General features: G+C 42.9%; 1 protein-coding gene across 1 annotated transcript; it reads left to right on the plus strand.

The window, feature by feature from the left end:
- The first annotated feature begins 2,531 nt into the window (after positions 1 to 2,531).
- Positions 2,532 to 19,499, plus strand: ncstn (nicastrin). Its single transcript, XM_024391240.2, has 17 exons — positions 2,532 to 2,686; positions 3,375 to 3,476; positions 7,595 to 7,718; positions 7,848 to 7,966; positions 9,157 to 9,302; positions 9,458 to 9,602; positions 15,479 to 15,591; positions 16,021 to 16,173; positions 16,320 to 16,424; positions 16,548 to 16,625; positions 16,747 to 16,916; positions 17,036 to 17,138; positions 17,254 to 17,352; positions 17,540 to 17,627; positions 17,809 to 17,963; positions 18,108 to 18,320; positions 18,524 to 19,499. The coding sequence occupies exons 1-17, from the start codon at positions 2,629 to 2,631 to the stop codon at positions 18,644 to 18,646; spliced, it is 2,094 nt and encodes a 697-aa protein (XP_024247008.1). The 5' UTR covers positions 2,532 to 2,628; the 3' UTR covers positions 18,647 to 19,499.
- Positions 19,500 to 20,196: the final 697 nt, after the last annotated feature.

A 20,196-nucleotide genomic window follows, 5' to 3' on the forward strand; every position in this document is an offset into this window, starting at 1 on the left:
AACCTGAGCACTGGCTCTTCTGTGATTGTCTTCTTTAGGTTTTTGAAACAGTTTTCCTGATCATGGGACCATTCCCATTCATTTTTCTGTTCCAGAAGACATCTGAGTGGAGCGGACTGTGCTGACAGTTGAGGTATGAACTTTGCAAGGTAGGTGATCATGCCCATGAAGCGTCTCACATCGTCCTTGTTCTTTGGGCGCTCCATGTTGTTGATGGCTGATGTTTTCCTCTGGTCTGGTTTGACTCAGTCCTCTGAAAGTACATCTCCCACGAAGGTAAGTGTTTTCACACCAAACTCTCATTTGTCCTTGTTTTGTTTTAGGTTGACTTTCCGTGTCAGGTCCAGCACTTGTCTCTCTCTCGCATCGTGTTCTTCTTTTGTGGACCCCCATACAATGATGTCATCTATCATAGTCTCACCTCCTGGAATGTGCTAGACGATCATGTGGATTGTCTTGTGGTAGACGTCTGGCGCTGAGAGAATCTCATATGGTAGACGAAGAAATCTGTACCTGCCCTCAGGTGTGTTGAATGTGCATAGCCTTGAGCTTGCATCGTCTAGCTTCATTTGCCAGAATCCTGATGAGGCATCAAGCCTACTGAATCACTTTGCTCCAGCAAACTGCGACATTATCTCTTCTCTGGTTGGCAACTTGAAATGCTCTCTCTTGATTGCTTTGTTGAGATCTCTCGGGTCTAGACATATCCTGAGATCGCCGTTCTTTTTCACCACACTAACCAGTGAGTTTACCCATTCTGTAGGTTAATCCATTTTTGTGATGACATCCATCTTTTCCATGTGTCCGAGTTCCTCTTTGAGCTTTTTCCTTAGTGCAAATGGAACTTTTCTGCATGCATGCACAACTGGAGTAATTTTGTCATCAGTACATATTTTGTGTTCTCCTGGTAAATATCCAAGACCCTCAAACACATCCTCATACTCAGCCAGTATTGATTCTTGGTGATTTTCATTCTGTGATGTCACTACATACACTCTTTTCAACAAATTGAGCTTTTCACATGCAATGATTCCTAGAATAGGCTGTACACTCTTTTCCACAATCAGCAGCTGTGCTCTGAACTGTTTTCCTTTATGCTGTAAAGTTACTATGCAGCTACCTTTGACTGGTATGTTCTCCCCAGTATACCCAGTAACCTTAATTTTCACAGGGTGTATTTTGCTCTTCACCTTCAGTGTTTTGTAGTCATCCAGCGACAACAGGTTTACCTGTGCTCCAGTATCAAGCTTGAATGGTATTACAGTTTCATTCACAGTCAATGGCACACTCCATTCAGCATTTACTGCATTGCATATTTCCACAGAATCAACAAAGAATTCTTCCATCTCCTCGACTGTGTGAACCTTTTTCTTTGTAGCAGTTTGATAAATGATTATTTTCCCTACAGTTGTTACATGATTTGCCATATGCAGGGCATTTTTTTTGGCTTGTGGACAAATCCACATGTTTTGATTTCTCTCTTTTGCTTGTTTTTGTTTTGTAAGGCGTTGTGTGTATTGCTCCTCTCTTTTTATTGCATACACTGACGTCTCATCTCTATTACAGCTCTTTAGCTTGTGCTCTGGTGGTTTCAGCTGCTCGACACATATTCACTGCTTTATCCAAAGTTAAATCTTGCTCACGCAGCAATCTCTCCTTGAGTCCATTATCAAGTATGCCACAGACTATCCTGTCTTTCACTGGTGAGTCTTTCAGATTTTCAAATTCACACCTTTTGCTCAGTGTGTTCAGCTCAGTCAAATACTGGTCAAAACTGACTCCTTGTTTCTGATTATGAGAGAAAAACTTGTATCTCTCAAACGTGACGTTCTGGCTTGGTACAAAGTACTACTCAAATTTTGCCATTAGCACAGTCAATGTGAAGTTTGCCTCGTCTTGCTGAAAGCTATTGTAAATGTCCAATGCATCCTCTCCAATAACATGCAGAAAAATGGAAGCTTTCAATTTGTCATCTTCTCCCCCTGCACCACTGGCTGCTAGGTAGATATTGAATCTCTGTTTGAAACGTTTCCAATTGTCAGCTAAATTGCCCTACAAAATTCGCTGCCCTTGCAGAGCAAGGGGAACCACTACTTCAAGGTCTCAGAGCAAGTGACGTCACCGATTGAAACGCTATTAGAGCGCACCACCGCTAACTAGCTAGCCATTTCACATCGGTTACATAGGCACTAACTCCGACCGACATGGTGGAGTTAGTTAATTACGTTTTTGGATAAATGACGAAAATAAGGTGTGTGGTTAACACAATTCTAGGATATGTTATTCGTTTTCTTCTATGAGATAATCTTGTGTTAACCTCAGATCTTATTTTCGGAGTTTATTCTAAAAAACATATTCTTTCGCCATTCATTTTTCCCATATGGCTGAGCGAACCAAGTCACAGATTTCTGGGTTTTAGGACGACACGCTAAGACAGAAACTCTCTGCTCACCCTTGCAGTTCTCATTCATGCCACAAGGTGGTAGACTATACGGAGCGCTTCAAATTAAAATACTTCCGGATTCATGCGCCATTGGGAGTTTCCCCATAGCGCCGACGTCATCCATGTATCCCATCTCTTGGTTTTAATATCTATGGCTTCGCAGCGTTGTTTCTGAAATCAGGAAGATGGGTTTGGAATCGTCGAAATGGGCTATAATATTCTTAGTTTGTTGGCTTTACAAAAGTAAGTTTACCCTTTGTTTATAATACTAGCTACATGCGTTCAGTTACCTATAATTACCGTTTTAGTTTGGCTTAGCAAGTTTTCCTCTTTGTTGGGGTATTGCATTGGCTATTTCCATTGTAACTCGCAGCTAACGTTACTGTAAACGGTATAGTAGTTAGCTTATAGCCCAAGGCTATATCTAGATTCTAGCCAGTTACAACGATTATAATTACCGTTTTAGTTTGGCTTAGCAAGTTATCCTCTGTTAGGGTATTGCATTGGCTATTTCCATTGCAACTCGCAGCTAACGTTACTGTAAACGGTATAGTAGTTAGCTTATAGACCAAGGCTATATCTAGATTCTAGCCAGTTACAACGATGTTGCTGACAGCGAGGTCATATTTTTACCCCATTGCACTCTTCGGCAAACACAATTATGTAGCTAGTTTGTTGAAGTCCCGTATGATGTGCACTTAGCTAGCTTAGCCAACTGGCTAGTTAACACGATTGTGAAACTGATATCTACTGATAGCTCGTGATCTTAAGTCAAGCAGTGAGTGGGCGGCTATACAGGCATTACAGGCTTCAGGATGAATCTGGATGAAATCTCATTGGATGTGTAGCAATTTGGTTAGGTGTCTTGGGGATGGGAATACATCCCTACAGAAACTGGCCACTTCAATTGTATTTTTCTTTTGTCTTTCAGATGTGAGCTGTAACTCTGTTGAGCAGAAGATTTATGTGGAGCTGAATAACACTGTACCATGCGTTCGACTGCTCAATGCTACACATCAGATTGGCTGCCAGTGTGAGTGACATAGCGTGACACACACTGGATTACGATAGCATTTTTTAAAATAACATTAAATATGCCTAATACTCCTACCGTGGGGCACTTTCAAGATGCTAGAGAGCTCAACCTGTGAGACTGTGTGTGTGCGTGTAAGATGGTGCTGCAGTGCATAGCAGCTGTTTTACGGGCTCCTGACCAATTCTGATAAGTTTATATACAGTCAAGTCAAGTTTGTACACACCTACTCATTCCAGGTTTTTTAACATTTTTTAAAACTATTCTACATTGTAGAATAATAGTGTAAACATCAACACTATGAAATAACACACATGGAATCATGTAGTAACCAGAAAAGTGTTAAACAAATCAAAATATATTTTATATGTGAGATTCTTCAAAGTAGCCACCCTTTGCCTTGATGACAGATTTGCCCCCTGTAGACATAAGCAAGGCCTTTTCTGTATCCAAAAGGGGCTACTTTCCTGTAATTCCACATTTTTCTCTTGTTTTTATTTATTTATTTTCACATTTTATTTAACCAGGTAAGCCAGTTGAGAACAAGTTCTCATTTACAACTGTGACCTGGCCAAGATAAAGCAAAGCAGTCCAACACATACAACAACAGAGTTACACATGGAATAAACAAACGTACAGTCAACACAATGGAAACATCTATATACAGTGTGTGAAAATTAAGTCAAAAAGCTAAGGCATTAAATAGGCCGTAGTGGCGAAAAAATGACAATTTAGCAAATTAACACTGGAGTGATAGATGTGCAGAAGATGAATGTGCAAGTAGAGATACTGGGGTGCAAAGGAGCAAAATATATATATATATATATTTAACAATATGGGGATGAGGTAGTTGGATTGGCAATTTAAAGATGGGCTATGTACAGGTGCATTGATCTGTAAGCTGCTCTGATAGCAGACGCTTAAAGTTAGTGAGGGAGATATGAGTCTCCAGCTTCAGTGATTTTTGCAATTCGTTCCAGTCATTGGCAGCAAAGAACTGTAAGGAAAGGCTTTGGGGGTGACCAGTGAAATATACCTGCTGGAGCGCTTGCTACAGGTGGGTGCTGCTATGGTGACCAGTGAGCTGAGATAAGGCGGGGCTTTACCTAGCAAAGACTTATAGATTACCTGGAGCCAGTGGGTTTGGCGACAAATATGAAGCGAGGTCCAGCCAACAAGATCATACAGGTCGCAGTGGTGGGTAGTATACAGTGGGGCAAAAAAGTATTGTGCAAGTTCTCCCACTTAAAAAGATGAGAGAGGCCTGTCATTTTCATCATAGGTACACTTACACTATGACAGACAAAATGAGAAAAAAAATCCAGAAAATCACATTGTAAGATTTTTAATTTATTTGCAAGTTATGGTGGAAAATAAGTATTTGGTCAATAACAAAAGGTTATCTCAATACTTTGTTATATACCCTTTGTTGGCAATGACAGAGGTCAAACGTTTTCTGTAAGTCTTCACAAGATTTTCACACACTTGCTGGTATTTTGGCCCATTCCTCCATGCAGATCTTCTCTAGAGCAGTGATGTTTTGGGGCTGTTGCTGGGCAACACGGACTTTCAACTCCCTCCAAAGATTTTCTATGGGGTTGAGATCTGTAGACTGGCTAGGCCACTCCAGGACCTTGAAATGCTTCTTACGAAGCCACTCCTTCGTTGCCCGGGCGGTGTGTTTGGGATCATTGTCACGCTGATAGACCCAGCCACGTTTCATCTTCAATGCCCTTGCTGATGGAAGGAGATTTTCCCTCAAAATCTCACAATACATGGCCCCATTCATTCTTTCCTTTACATGGATCAGTCGTCCTGGTCCCTTTGCAGAAAAACAGCCCCAAAGCATGATGTTTCCACCCCCATGCTTCAGAGTAGGTATGGTGTTCTTTGGATGCAACTCCGCATTCCTTGTCCTCCAAACACGACGAGTTGAGTTTTTACAAAAAAGTTATATTTTGGTTTCATCTGACCATATGATATTCTCCCAATCTTCTTCTGGATCAACCAAATGCTCTCTAGCAAACTTCAGATGGGCCTGGACATGTACTGGCTTAAGCAGGGGGACACGTCTGGCACTGCAGGATTTGAGTCCCTGGCGGCGTAGTGTGTTACTGATGGTAGGCTTTGTTACTTTGGTCCCAGCTCTCTGCAGGTCATTCACTAGGTCCCCCATGTGGTTCTGGGATTTTTGCTCACTGTTCTTGTGATCATTTTGACCCCACGGGGTGAGATCTTGCGTGGAGCCCCAGATCGAGGGAGATTATCAGTGGTCTTGTATGTCTTCCATTTCCTAATAATTGCTCCCACAGTTGATTTCTTCAAACCAAGCTGCTTACCTATTGCAGATTCAGTCTTCCCAGCCTGGTGCAGGTCTACAATTTTGTTTCTGGTGTCCTTTGACAGCTCTTTGGTCTTGGCCATAGTGGAGTTTGGAGTGTGACTGTTTGAGGTTGTGGACAGGTGTCTGAGAGCCAGAAATCTTGCTTGTTTGTAGGTGACCAAATACTTATTTTCCACCATAATTTGCAAATAAATTCTTTAAAAATCCTACAATGTGATTTTTCTGGATTTTTTTTCTCATTTTGTCTGTCATGGTTGAAGTGTACCTATGATGAAAATTACAGGCCTCTCATCTTTTTAAGTGGGAGAACTTGCACAATTGGTGGCTGACTAAATACTTTTTTGCCCCACTGTATGGGGCTTTGGTGATGAAACGGGTGGCACTGTGATAGACTGCATCCAATTTGCTGAGCAGAGTGTTGGAGGCTATTTTGTAAATGACATCGCCGAAGTCAAGGATCAGTAGGTTAGTCAGTTTTACGAGGGTATGTTTGGCAGCATGAGTGAAGGATGCTTTCTTGCGAAATAGGAAGCAGATTCTAGATTTAATTTTGGGTTGGAAATGCTTAATAGGAGTCTGGAAGGAGAGTTTACAGTCTAACCAGACACTCTTGTATTTGTACTTGTCCACATATTCTAAGTCAGTGCCATCCAGAGTAGTGATGCTAGGCAGGCGGGCAGGTGCGGGCAGCGATCGGTTGAAGATCATGCATTTAGTTTTACTTGCATTTAATTGAAGTTGGAGGCCGCGGAAGGAGAGTTGTATGGCATTGAAATTAACCTCCAGACGAGTTAACAGTGTCCCAAGAAGGGCCAGATGTATACAGAATGGTGTCGTCTGTGTAGAGGTGGATCAGAGAATCACCAGCCGCAAGAGCGACATCATTGATGTGTACAGAGAAAAGAGTCGGCCCAAGACTTGAACCCTGTGGCACCCGTATAGAGACTGCCAGAGTTCCCGGACAACAGGCCCTCCGATTTGACACACTAAACTCTGTCTGAGAAGTATTTGGTGAATCAGGCAGTCATTTGAGAAACAGAGGCTATTGAGTGTGCCGATAAGAATGTGGTGAATGACAGAGTCGAAAGCCTTGGCCAGGTCAATGAATACGGCTGCACAGTATTGTCTTTTGTCGATAGGACATTGAGCGCGGCTGAGGTACACCCATGACCAGCTCGGAAACCAGATTGCATAGCGGCAAAGTTACGGTGGGATTCGAAATGGTCCGTGATCTGTTTGTTAACTTGGCTTTCGAAGACCTTTGGTTGAACAGTTTTGTAATAGGGGTTGCAACAATTGCGGCGGATAATTTTAGAAAGAGTGGATCCAGAGGTGGAGGACCAAAATCAACAAGGACCCCAATTTGGGCCTGTGGCCTGCGTGCCCGGTTGGTTATCAGTCCATGCCAATAGTACTCCTAAATTCATAGTCTATTTTATTGGTTTCATTGTTTTAGCTTTTATTTTGGTGATTTCTAAGCTCTTAAAAGTTTAGATTATTAAAAAATATATAAAGGTCAATTATCTTTTCTACCAGCTTTCTGACAGGTTTTAGTCTTAAATTTGCACTGAACTCATTTTTCCCTCCTGAAAATGTATTTTTTTTAAAAATGTGTGTGGCGGCAACAATTTAGCAGCAGCGGTGTGCCACTGCTAAATTAATACAGGGGAAACACTGACTGTGATTTCTATCCAAGCTGTACTTTTTGTAATGCTGGAATACAGATGAAAGATTTGCATACTAAGACAAGTGTTTTTTCTATCCTGTGTGTCAGCCTCGATATCAGGTGATACAGGAGTGATCCATGTCTTGGAGTCTGAGGCAGATCTGGAATGGCCTTTGAGCAAAGGACCCAATCCTCCTTATATGGTTCTGTTGGAATCATCCCTCTTCACCAGGTAGGCTATACACACAGCCAAAAACATTTAACACAGTCAGTGAGTGAGTATCGTTCATCACAGCCGCACAATGATATGATCCATGTCCTAGTAGCCGCGTCACGCTCAAGGATTGTCTTCTCTCGACAGGTCCATCATGATGAAGATGAAGAATGAATCCAACAGGGTAGCTGGGGTTGCAGTGGTGGTCCCAAATACTAGCCCACCAGAGTTCTCGCCACACACGACATGTCCCAATGAGAACACAGGTAGGTGGATCAGACGTTAGGACTCCAGTCTGTCAAAATGACTACAGTACCAGTCAAAAGTTTAGACACACTTACTCATTCAAGGGTTTAAAAATATATATATATATATATTCTTACTATTTTCGACATTGTAGAATAATAGTGAAGACATCAAAACTATGAAATAACACATGGAATCATGTAGTAACCAAAAAAGTGTTATATTTGTGTTTCCTCAAAGTATCCACTCTTTGCCTTGATGACAGCGTCTCAACATCAACGGTTCAGAGGAGACTGCGTGAATCAGGCCTTCATGGTCGAATTGCTGCAAAGAAACCACTACTAAAGAACAACAATAATAAGAAGAGACTTGCTTGGACCAAAAAACCTGAGCAATGGACATTAGACTGGTGGAAATCTGTCCCTTGGTCTGATGAGTCCAAATTTGAGATTTTTGGTTCCCAACCACTGTGTCTTTGTGAGATGCAGAGTAGGTGAACGGATTATCTCCGCATGTGTAATTCCCACCGTGAAGCATGGAGGTGTGATTGTGTCGTGCTTTGCTGGTGACACTGGCAGTGATTGATTTCGAATTCAAGGGACACCTAACCAGCATGGCTACCACATCATTCTTCAGCGATTTTCCCCATCCCATCTGGTTTGTGCATAGTCCCACTATCATTTGTTTTTCAACAGGACAATGACCCAACACACCTCCAGGCTGTGTGTGGGCTATTTGACCAAGAAGGAGAGTGAGGGAGTGCTGCATTAGATGACCTGGCCTCCACAATCAGCCGACCTCAACCCAATTGAGATGGTTTGGGATGAGTTGGACCGCAGAGTGAAGGAAAAGCATCCAACAAGTGCTCAGTATATGTGGGAACTCCTTCAAGACTGTTGGAAAAGCATTCCAGGTGAAGCTGGTTGAGAGAATGCCAAGAGTGCAAAGCTGTCATCAAGGCAAAGGGTGGCTACTTTGAAGAATCTAAAATATATTTGGATTTAACACTTTTTGGTTGCTACGTGATTTCATGTGTGTTGTTTCATAGTTTTGATGTCTTCACTATTAGTGTACAATGTAGAAAAGAGTCAAAATAAAGACAATGTTGAATGAGAGATGTGTCAACTTTTGACTGGTACTGTATGTGATCTTTTCTAACTGGGGTGCTTTTTAAACATCATTTGTTTTACTTGGTTTACTTTTTCCTCAGGTGTATACTCTGACAACTATGGTCCTAATTTGGCACACTGTAACACTACTGTATGGAACCCTCGGGGGAACGGTCTATCCTATGAGGAATTTGACTTCCCTGTCTTCTCCTTGAAAGAAGACAACGAAACAGAGTTCATCAAACAGGTGAGGGATCACTTCAAGCTGTCACAACCCAGTCAGGATTAATATCATGTCACTTAATGACCATTAACTGTCTTTATCCGAATAACTTTCTACAGTAGTTCTGTGTATTGAAACTGTACCCTTCATTCTGATAAATGTATCCACTCTACTTGCAGTGCTACTTGGACCATAATCGTGCAGTGAACGGCAGTGCCCCGCAGTACCCTCTGTGTGCCATGCAGCTCTTCTCCCACATGCACGCAGTCACCAATACTCCAACCTGCATGAGACGCAACGACATCAACTTTAGCATCAACCCAGGTACACAAACAGCCACTGTCGTTAGCAGAGATACATTATTGTTAGAGCCATGCTTTTTAGGCACTTTGCTTTTACCAGTATTTCAAGTTTTATCCACTAGGTTTGCTGCAGGTAGAAAATCCTAGGAAACGTTCTTTAATTGTCTCCAATCAATCAAGGAATCTCTGGTTGTGCTTCTGTGTTTGGTGGGGGCAGGGCCGGTCCTGGACTTTCTGCCGCCCTAGCCGAGACAAAATCTGACGCTCCCCCATAGGCCTATGCTACATATTAAACACAATTTTTAACACATCTGGTTAGTAGGTTATATAATCTGTTCAATGACAATAACAGCCTAATATTTTCAATCTGATTACATTGATAAAATCACCAAGGCCCTGGACCTTCTGCCGCCCTAGGCGAGACAAAAATAATTACATCTTAGATATCCCTTATGAAGCATGGCACTTTCAAAAGTTACCTTTGCACCCAGACAGAGGCTCTACTGATGCAGAAAACTGTACGCCTTAACTGCTGGCTACTCGTTTGTTGTATAACCCAACAACAGAAGTGCTTCCCTAAAAGCTGCCTGGGTTTAAACAAACATCTCTTTTCAGAAGATAAAAGCTCAATTAATAGGGACAGAATAGCAAAGTCCATTTTTTTTTAATCTCCTTGAATATTATAGGCTGCAGTTTAGCTTCAGATTGTCATCGAGAGGAATCAATATATCCCCATATGCATCGGAGTCATGTCTTTCGCAGGCATTTTAGAGCGTGTTTCTACCATAAGGCATCACCGAGTTAAGCATTGTTATAAACTCAGCAAAAAAAGAAACATCCTCTCACTGTCAACTGTGTTTATTTTCAGCAGACTTAAACATGTGTAGATATTAGTATGAACATAACAAGATTCGACAACTGAGACATGAACTGAACAAGTTCCACAGACGTGACTAACAGAAATTGAATAATTTGTCCCTGAACAAAGGGGAGGGGTCAAAATCAAAAGTAACAGTCAGCATCTGGTGTGGCCACCAGCTGCATTAAGTACTGCAGTGCATCTCTTCCTCGTGGGCTACACCATATTTGCCAGTTCTTGCTGTGAGATGTTACCGCACGCTTCCACCAAGGCACCTGCAAGGTCCCGGACATTTCTGGGAGGAATGGCCCTAGCCCTCACCCTCCGATCCAACAGGTCCCAGACCTGCTCAATGGGATTGAGATCCGGGCTCTTTGCTGGCTATGGCAGAACACTGACATTCCTGTCTTGCAGGAAATCACGCACAGAACGAGCAGTATGGCTGGTGGCATTGTCATGCTGGAGGGTCATGTCAGGATAAGCCTGCAGGAAGGGTTCCACATGAGGGAGGAGGATGTCTTCCCTGTAACGCACAGCGTTGAGATAGCCTGCAATGACAACAAGCTCAGTCCCATGATGCTGTGACACACCGCCCCAGATCATAACGGACTCTCCACCTCCAAATCGATCCCGCTCCAGAGTACAGGCCTCGGTGTAACGCTCATTCCTTTTACGATAAACGCAAATCCGACCATCTCCCCTGGTGAGACAAAACCGCGACTCGTCAGTGAAGAGCACTTTTTGCCAGTCCTGTCTGGTCCAGCGACGGTGGGTTTGTGCCCACCATCGCGACGTTGTTCCCGGTGATGACTGGTGAGGACCTGCCTTACAACGTGCCTTCAAGCCCTCAGGTCAACCTCTCTCAGCCTATTGAGGACAGTCTGAGCACTGATGGTGAGATTCTGCGTTCCTGATGTAACTCAGGCAGTTGTTGTTACCATCCTGTACCTGTTCCGCAGGTGTGATCCTGTGCAGGTGTTATACGTGGTCTGCTACTGCGAGGATGATCAGCTGTCCGTCCTGTCTCCCTGAAGCACTGTCTTAGGCGTCTCACAGTACAGACATTGCAATTGATTGCCCTGGTAATATCTGCAGTCCTCATGTCTCCTTGCAGCATGCCAATGGCACCTTCACGCAGATGAGCAGGGACCCTGGGCATCTTTCTTTTTGTGTTTTTCAGAGTCATTAGAAAGGCCTCTCTAATGTCCTAACTGTGGCCTTAATTGCCTATTAATTGCCTACTATTAGTGTCTTAATGACCGTTCCACAGGTGCATGTTCATAAAAATGTTTATGGTTCATTGAACAAGCATGGGAAACCGTGTTTAAACCCTTTACAATGAAGATCTGTTAAGTTATTTGGATTTTTGTGAGTGATCTTTGAAAGACAGGGTCCTGAAAAAGGGATGTTTCTTTTTTTGCTGAGTTTAGAATGCTTGATATAATCTGGATTCGTTTTATGTATTCATTTCAAAATATAAAGGAAACAACAGATACCCTTTGTTAAAGGAAAGGGCAAAAGGGATATGTGATACCCTCAAGCACTGGTTTTAGTCAAACACCAAGCTCTTTCCAGACACTGAGCCATGCACTGATTAAATACCTATTTGGCTGTACCGACATCTATGGATAGGATAATTGTCTGTCAAACAGGTAGGCTTACCACATTTTTTTGGAAGGTGAAGAAATAAGCTCCAGTTATATTTAACCCCTTGCGTCAGAGAGTTACAATGTTGCTATCACTGTGTAACCTACTACCTATAGTAGGAAAACAAGTTTCTTATGAATAATATCCCAACTGTTATCACACATGGCACGACCCCATAATTGTTACAATAAAAATAACACTTAATTTGAGATTTGGAAAGGAGTGCTTCCATAAATACATGGCGGGCCTCGTTTCACTGGAGCAGTGTAAAATAAGCTTTATGCTTATGGCCCAGCCTTGACGAATTTAGTTTATTTACGAATGGAATTTGATTGTCCAGTTTCAATCATTTTATTTATTTAGTCTCCACCTAGAGTGGCCTCTTTCCTCTGCAGTGGTGCTGCATAGCAGTCAGCGATGTTTTCTCTCGGTAGCTGTCCATGGTTCTGAAATCAAATCATCTGAGTTTGCATGGACACCAGCCTGATCTCCAGCTCCTTCCACCTCTGGAAACTATCTAGGTGGTCATGCGACTTCTGATGTCAGCTGAGGTGGCACAGATTGTTCCAGTCCCCGGTTCCATCCCTTACCAGCGCAGATTTGCACTCGTGTGTGTGAAAAGTTTTGAGCAAAAACCGAAGGCTCCATCGTTTTGCTTGGAATAGACAAGCCTTGGTCTCTCCACCCTCTCCCTGTTTGCCATTCTCCTATTTTAGTATTCCCCTCCTTATCCTGATGTGGCCCAGCCTGCTCTAACATATCCCATAAAGATCCATTCATATATTTTGGTCACTCACCAGGATCTTTTATGTTTTTTGTCTGGGAGTCAGATTTAGCAGCAGCACCACCACTGTCATCAGGGATGGGGAGCGACTACTCTATGTCTGGGTCCAAGATAGTAGGGTCTTCGCTGGCGTTGTTTGGAGGTGTGGCTAGGCCTGGTGCGACCACCTGTTCTTGTTCAGCCAGCGAGCTTTCATCATCGGTGGAAGTGCATGGCTCAGACTCCCCCGGGTTGTCCTATTCGCTGCTAGAATCAGCGAACGGGGGCTCGTCGTTCTCGGCGAATGAGTGGCCTGTCCTCTTTGGCTTGTCATTCTCCACACCGGCTGATGGACATTACTGCACACTGGTGAATTTCACCAGCAAATTTCTTTTGTGCCTATTTTCTCATAGTTTAAAAAAAAATATTGCTTCCTGATAGTTTTTGTCTCTTAGACATGGTAGTAAATTGTTTAAATCTCTATAGCTAAAATTATATCCACTAGTAGTGGACAGGCTAGGTTAGGCTACTGCCTTAATCGTCTTCATCACATACAAACATAAAAGAGACCGTTGTTTAATTGGCAGATTTATTTTTTATATTTTTATTGATGTTTCACAATTGGATAATCCCATATAAACACACATCCCAATAGCTACCAGGGATAGTGGGAGCGAACTCCAAGCGAAGCGGAAATTGAGTGGGGGCTGGAACTGCAGCAACACTATGGGCTGGTGGCTGGGGTGTCGCGGGCAGTGTGGTAGCCGATCGGGGGCACCGGAGGCCGGCAGCCAATTGTCAAGATGCCACCCCAAATTCAAGTGCCGCCATAGGCAGCGGCCTAATCTTGCCTAATGGGTGGGGGGGATCGGATTGGTGGGTGGCGCATAATTAGCCCAGCGTCGTCCGGGTTAGCGGAGGGTTTGGCCGGGGTAGGCCGTCATTGTAAAATAAGAATTTGTTTGTAACTGACTTGCCTATTTAATTAAAAATAAAATCGCCTAAAGGTGTCAACATGTTCTAGTTCAACTGGTCGTGCGGGTGCGTCCACGTACACCATCGCACGCATGTTGATTTTGTCCAAAAGCGATCAGGACACGCAGGTTGAAATATCAAAAAGAACTCTGAACCAACTATATTAATTTGGTGGTAGGTCGAAACGCATGAAACATTCATAGATAGCTAGCTAGCTTGCTGTTGCTAGCTAATTGTTCCTGGGATATAATCATTGGGTTGTTATTTTACCTGAAATGCACAAGTCCTCTACTCTGACAATTAATCCACAGATTAAAGGGTAATCTAGTTAGTTTCTAGTAATCTCTCCTCCTTCAGTCTTCTTCTTTGGACTTTATATGGCGGTTGGCAACTTTAAGGTGCATTACCACCACAAACTGGACTGGAGTGTGGACCTCAGTTTGTCATATATGCTCCTAATGAGATGGGAGAGGCGGGACTTGCACCAATAGAACCAAGTTCTATTTTAGCGCCTGGCTACGCAGACACTCGTTAACGCACGGGAGCTGTTTGGATAAAATGATTGAATAGCATGTGTAAATCTAATGTGTGTGAGCGGCGTGTTCAGCATTGTTTGGTGCAGAATTTTCAATTAGAAAATTTGCTTGGAAACGAGTCGTCTCTCGTTGAATGACAACAGACTTTGATCAAGAGTGGGGATTCTTCAGTAATCAGACAAAGGGGCTTTGGATACAAATTTCTGATTGCCTCAACAACAAAGAAATGTGTGCCCAAACTGCTGAAAAAAAGCCTTACCAAAGTTCAAAGCTAACAAAATCGTCACAACATATACCTCTTCCTGTATCGGCTGGGAAGCATGCAGACGTGTTAAGCCATGGAAGGCATAGCTCTGCGGATCTTGAATTGTGAGGTGAAGAATCACCCCCACACACACACACACACACCAGACATTGGTTGATTGGAGACGGCTTGTCTCAATTCAATTAATGTGCGTAAATGTGGAAGGCGTATATATCTGCAGATCTTAATCACACAAAGCCTATTTGGCATTGTGGCTAGGTTTGTCAGCAGACTTTCTAACTGCTGTAAACCTAGTAGATAATGCTGGAAATAATGGTAAAAGGCAGGTATAAAATGATTGTGTATATGTGAATAGTTAGTATACACATTTCGTCATATACACTGAGTGAAAAGCTATGATTCACCAGGTGAAAGCTATGATCCCTTATTGATGTCACCAGTTAAATCCACTCCAATCAGTGTAGATGAAGGGGAGGAGACATGTTAAAGAAGGATTTTTAAGCATTGAGACATGGATTGTGTATGAGGGTGAATGGGCAAGACAAAAGATTTAAGTGCCTTTGAACGGGGTGTGCCAAGAACTGCAACGCTGCTGGGTTTTTCACAGTTTCCCGTGTGTATCAAGAATGGTCCACCACCCAAAGGACATCCAATCAACTTGACACAACTGTGGGAAGCATTGGAGTCAACATGGGCCAGCATCCCTGTGGAACGCTTTCGACACCTTGTAATCCATGCCCCAAAGAATTGAGTCTCTTCTGAGGGCAAAACGGGTATATCTTAATATTAGGAAGGTGTTCCTAATGTGTTGTACACTCAGTGTATATCTCACCCACATATCTACCTCTCACAGAGATGGTGTGTGACCCTCTGGGTGATTATAATGTTTGGGGTTCCATCCGGCCCTATAACGACACCGTCTTCGGCCACAAGGAGAACGAGAGCGTTGTTATAGCAGCAGCCAGGGTGAGTGACACAAAGGCCTACTCTTACACATATTGTCACATGTTCACAGATGTTTTAATGCTGTGTTCATAACCAAGTGGAAAGGTAGTAATTACCAGTTGTAAATACCAGTTGGATGCTTTGAGCTTGTTGAGAAACCCAATTGGCTAATGGCCAACAAGCTACATCAACAATAAACTAAAAGTACAGCTATCATGCTTGTTAAAAAAAAATGGTGTTCAAACCCCATGTTAATAGATTGTTTTTTAGAAATATTGTTTTGTTCCATTTAACTGCTGAAAATTCTGTTATTGTGGCCATTTCCTTAGTAGGTGACGTCAGAGCTCAGAGATGACAGATGAGTTTCCCACTAGTAATTACGAGTTGTAGGGGTGTTCAAGTGGATTCTTCCCAGTTGTATGTGATAAATAGCACTCTCTGTTTTTGTAGCTGGACAGCAGGGCATTTTTCTGGGAGGTTTCAACTGGAGCAGAGGGAAGTGTCTCAGGGTTTGTCACTCTGCTTGCTGCTGCCCAGGCACTGCGTGAAGTCACTCACGCGGCCCCTCCCACACGGAATATCCTCTTTGCCTTCTTCCAAGGGGTGAGTTCCTTCTGTCTCCCTAAGCAAGTTAGTCTAGTATGTGTCGATTAGGTACATGAGTCCCATGTGGTCACTATCATATAGCAGTATTGTTTAGTGTTGTACTATATGAGTGAGGATGTTGATCGCTTATTCCTCTCTTTCAGGAAACCTTTGACTACATTGGCAGCTCTCGGATGGTTTACGACATGGAGAACGGCAAGTTTGTGATAGACTTGGACAATATTCACTCCGTACTAGAGATTGGTCAGGTAAGGACATGCGTATACAGTGTCATTGAATACTCAAACACACGCAGGCATCTTTTTGCAAAACACATGATGGGTATACAATCAACCGATACTGAGTGATGGATCTTTTATGTTATTTGTAAGGTGGCCGTGCATAGTGGCACCAACCTCTTCCTCCACTCAGACCCTGTGTCCAGGAGGAACAACACTGTCAATGACGAGGTGAGGGAGGAATTATTTTCTTCTTTCTTTGTGCCTCTTACCTGGGCCGGACGTTTTTTTTCTATACTCTTTATTATCCTTTCTCTCAACCCACTTTTCCCAACCTCTTACTCTGTTTCAGGTTAAGAATCTTGTGAACAATTTACAGTCCTCCACGGCTGGGCTCGGCTTCTTATTGGTTGAGCCTAATGTCTCTCAGCCACTCCCGCCCTCCTCCCTCCAGCGTTTCTTGCGAGCTCAGCCAATCCCAGGGATTGTGCTTGCAGACCACGAATCCGCTTTCAACAACAGGTGAGTCAGCGTTTGACTGTGGTCTGTCGTTGCTGTTCATTTTTATTACGGCGATATTAAGCTTGCCTGATTTCTTCATTAGTAGTGAGGAGTGTTCTGTCCTGTTTGCCCATGCACAGGTACTATGAGAGTTTTTACGACAACGCTGCTAACCTGAACCTGACTTATCCATCTGACTTGAGTCCAGAGGAACAGCTGGAGTTTGTGACTGATACTGCAAAGGTTTTCTTACCAGAGCAATCCCATTGATCCATCCATTGCAGTAGGTACAGTTGCCTTACATTGTGATCCATTGTTACAATAATGTATTCTCCCTCCCTCCCCTCTACTCTTTCAGTCCCTTACTGATGTGGCTACGGTGGTTGCACGTGCTCTCTACAAGCAAGCCGGGGGAGACGAGTCCCTAGTCAACACCATCAAAGCAGACCCCAAAATAGTGAGACCCGACGAATGATTACCTGTTCAGCTGTTGTACATGTCAAACTGATCCGTCATACTGTTATAGTCTGTTATTTTCTATGACTGTCAATATTTCTGTTAACATAAGTCACTTGTTCATTCTCAGCAAGTTTTTTGGAACAGTAAGCAGAATTATTTGACCTAACACTCGATCTCTCTCTCAGGTTACACAGATGCTGTATGGGTTTCTGGTTAGTTCCAACAACAGTTGGTTTCAGGCAGTGATGGCCCCAGAACTAAAGAACATTCTCAGTGAGTCACACTAGGAAACACCCTTTGACCCTACAAAAGGCAGTCTGCTTCTACCAATGTCATAAACACACAGGCAGATATGAAGCATGTGTACATGTTTACTAGTCAGACACACTTGCATCCATAAAGAAGGTATTGGGGTACTTGGGCCTTCATTGCTTTGTATTTTTCTGTCTCCTAGAGCCCAGCCCACCAGAGTACTATGTTGGTGTTGCCATGTCTTCCACTCCAACTCGTCTGGTCCAGTACCTCCTGGCCAATTTAACTGGAGCAGCCACCAACCTCACCCAGAGTCAGTGCCAGAAGCCAGATGAGCTGCCAAACGAGAGCAGACAGGTAGGTGTGCCGCTGGATCTGTCTGTCTGTAGATGGATAGATGTACAGCGTATCACTGTTTACATCGGAGAGAAAAAAAAGTGTTTATTTGTACACTATGGTGCTGGAATCCCACCACACTCTCATTCACTGTTTCTCTCGCAGATGTACTCCTATCTCTGGGTTCAGGGCATTGTCCCACCCAACAGTACCGAGAGGGATTCTTTCTGTGTACGTGCATCGGTACGCCTGACCAAAGCAGTGTCCCCTGCCTTCGAGCTCGGAGAGTATGCTTCCAAAGACTATTCCACATGGACAGAATCACGGTGGAAGTTCATCAAAGCTCGAATTTTCCTAGTAGCGAGCCGGGACTTGGAGGTAAAACTGCAGTCTTCTTACCTTCCAAGATCCACATCTGTTTAATCAATTACAGTTGTGTTGCTTAGGTTCAAGTGATTTCTGTTTGAACCAATTATCATGTTTAGGTAGGGAAATAGTGTCAAATTCATTGACGAGTACAATCATGTTTTTTCTCTCCTACAGTATTCACCTCTTTCTTCCTCTTAATTTGTCTCTCATAGATGCTGACCTTAGGCGTGGGAGTGGCTGTGTTGTTCACATCCCTACTCGTAACATACTTCATCAGCACCAAGGCAGATGTCCTCTTCAGCTCCACGAGGGAACCTGCTAGCGCCGCCTATTGATTACCTCCAGGCGTTTTAACCTGTGACCAGTGACCACTACTCTCCCAACCAAGCAGGAACAAACAGCATTTTTCTTTAAAGTTTTTTAAATATTTTTTACACACGATAGGCAGACAGGCAAAAAAGTTAAGTAGAATAGATTGTTTTATCTGTGTGAGCCTGATGGACTTACACAGGTGAGGTTTAACACAACTGGAATTGACTGGCCCGGATGCATCCGGACTCATCAGGGTCAGATTGCACTGGTCTATGCCAGTGTAAAAGATGTTCATATTCATTTTTTTGTTCAGTCAAATAATGTTTTGTTTACTGTATCATGGAAGTAGGCGTTAAGCTTTGTTTGAATGTGTGTGCGTGCAGTGTGTGTAAGTGGGAGGTGAGTGAGTGCTTGCAAGTGTATATGTTGAGGATGCGGTTGTAGTATGTGCAGTACCTTTCTTTTCTCTGTCTGTAGTATACTGATCTGTAATTTCCACTACAGCTGTGTTCACACAGGCAGCCCAATTCTTATATTTACATCAGATCTTTTCACGTCAGAACTTTTTCAGAGCTGATCTCATTGGTCAAAAGACCAATTAGTGAAGAAAATATCAGAATTGAGTGTCTGAACACATCCTGATATGCATTAAAATGTGTATATCAAAATGGTATTTTATTTTGTTTGCAGTCTATAAAAATCTACTTTTATTTTAAATCTATTAATAATTTGCAGGATCATGCCCAGAGGTTTTTATGTATTGATGGAAATGTCAAATGATACGGGGTGTGTTTGTAAGTGAAGGTGATCTCTGACCACTTGGGGAATAAATGTGATTATTGCCTTGATAACTAAATAAACATGGCTTTTCCAATCCTCTTGTGTTGCTTCTTTACTATTTCCAGGCATGTGGTGTAGTACATGGCTTGGTATGTTTTTTTTCTTCTTCTGAGTAGTAGTTCTACATAAGGGGCCTACAATAGGCTACTACATCAGCCTTGAGGTTCCACAAGAATAGAGGGGGGGTTACAGTTATTGCAAAATTCTGGGAACTTTTCAATAAATTCCTTGGTTTTACAGAAATCCTGGTTGGAGTTTTCTGGATTTCCTGCTTATTCCCTTCTAGTTGCAAGAATCCACCAACCAGGAATTCTGGAAAACCAAGGAATTTATTGAAAGTTTATTGGAATTTTGCAACCCTAGCTACAGTTGAGGATTACTGATCTCCTTGCAGCCGGGTATTATGCTGGCAGCACGAGCATGGATTTTTAAACTTTTTTTTCAAAATAGGAGTCCCCTGCAAATACAACTTCAGGAATAACTACTTTTTTTAGGTCTACTGCAGTACAACTGTTTTTCACAGCATTGTAACCACCTTAAAAAAAGAAAGTGACTTTCCACTCCACCCATTCCATTTGCCACAATGCAATACACTATTTGAAACACCAAAAACATTTTGGGCTGTAGATAGAAAGTAGAGTACGGCTGTGCAGTTTTACAGCTAATTTGTTTTACAGCTAATTTCCTTTTTATTCCACCCATTTTGCCATGGGGTGGAGAAACATTTTCCTGT

This window comes from Oncorhynchus tshawytscha, linkage group LG28 (assembly GCF_018296145.1).
Source record: "Oncorhynchus tshawytscha isolate Ot180627B linkage group LG28, Otsh_v2.0, whole genome shotgun sequence".
Classification (NCBI taxonomy): domain Eukaryota; kingdom Metazoa; phylum Chordata; class Actinopteri; order Salmoniformes; family Salmonidae; genus Oncorhynchus; species Oncorhynchus tshawytscha.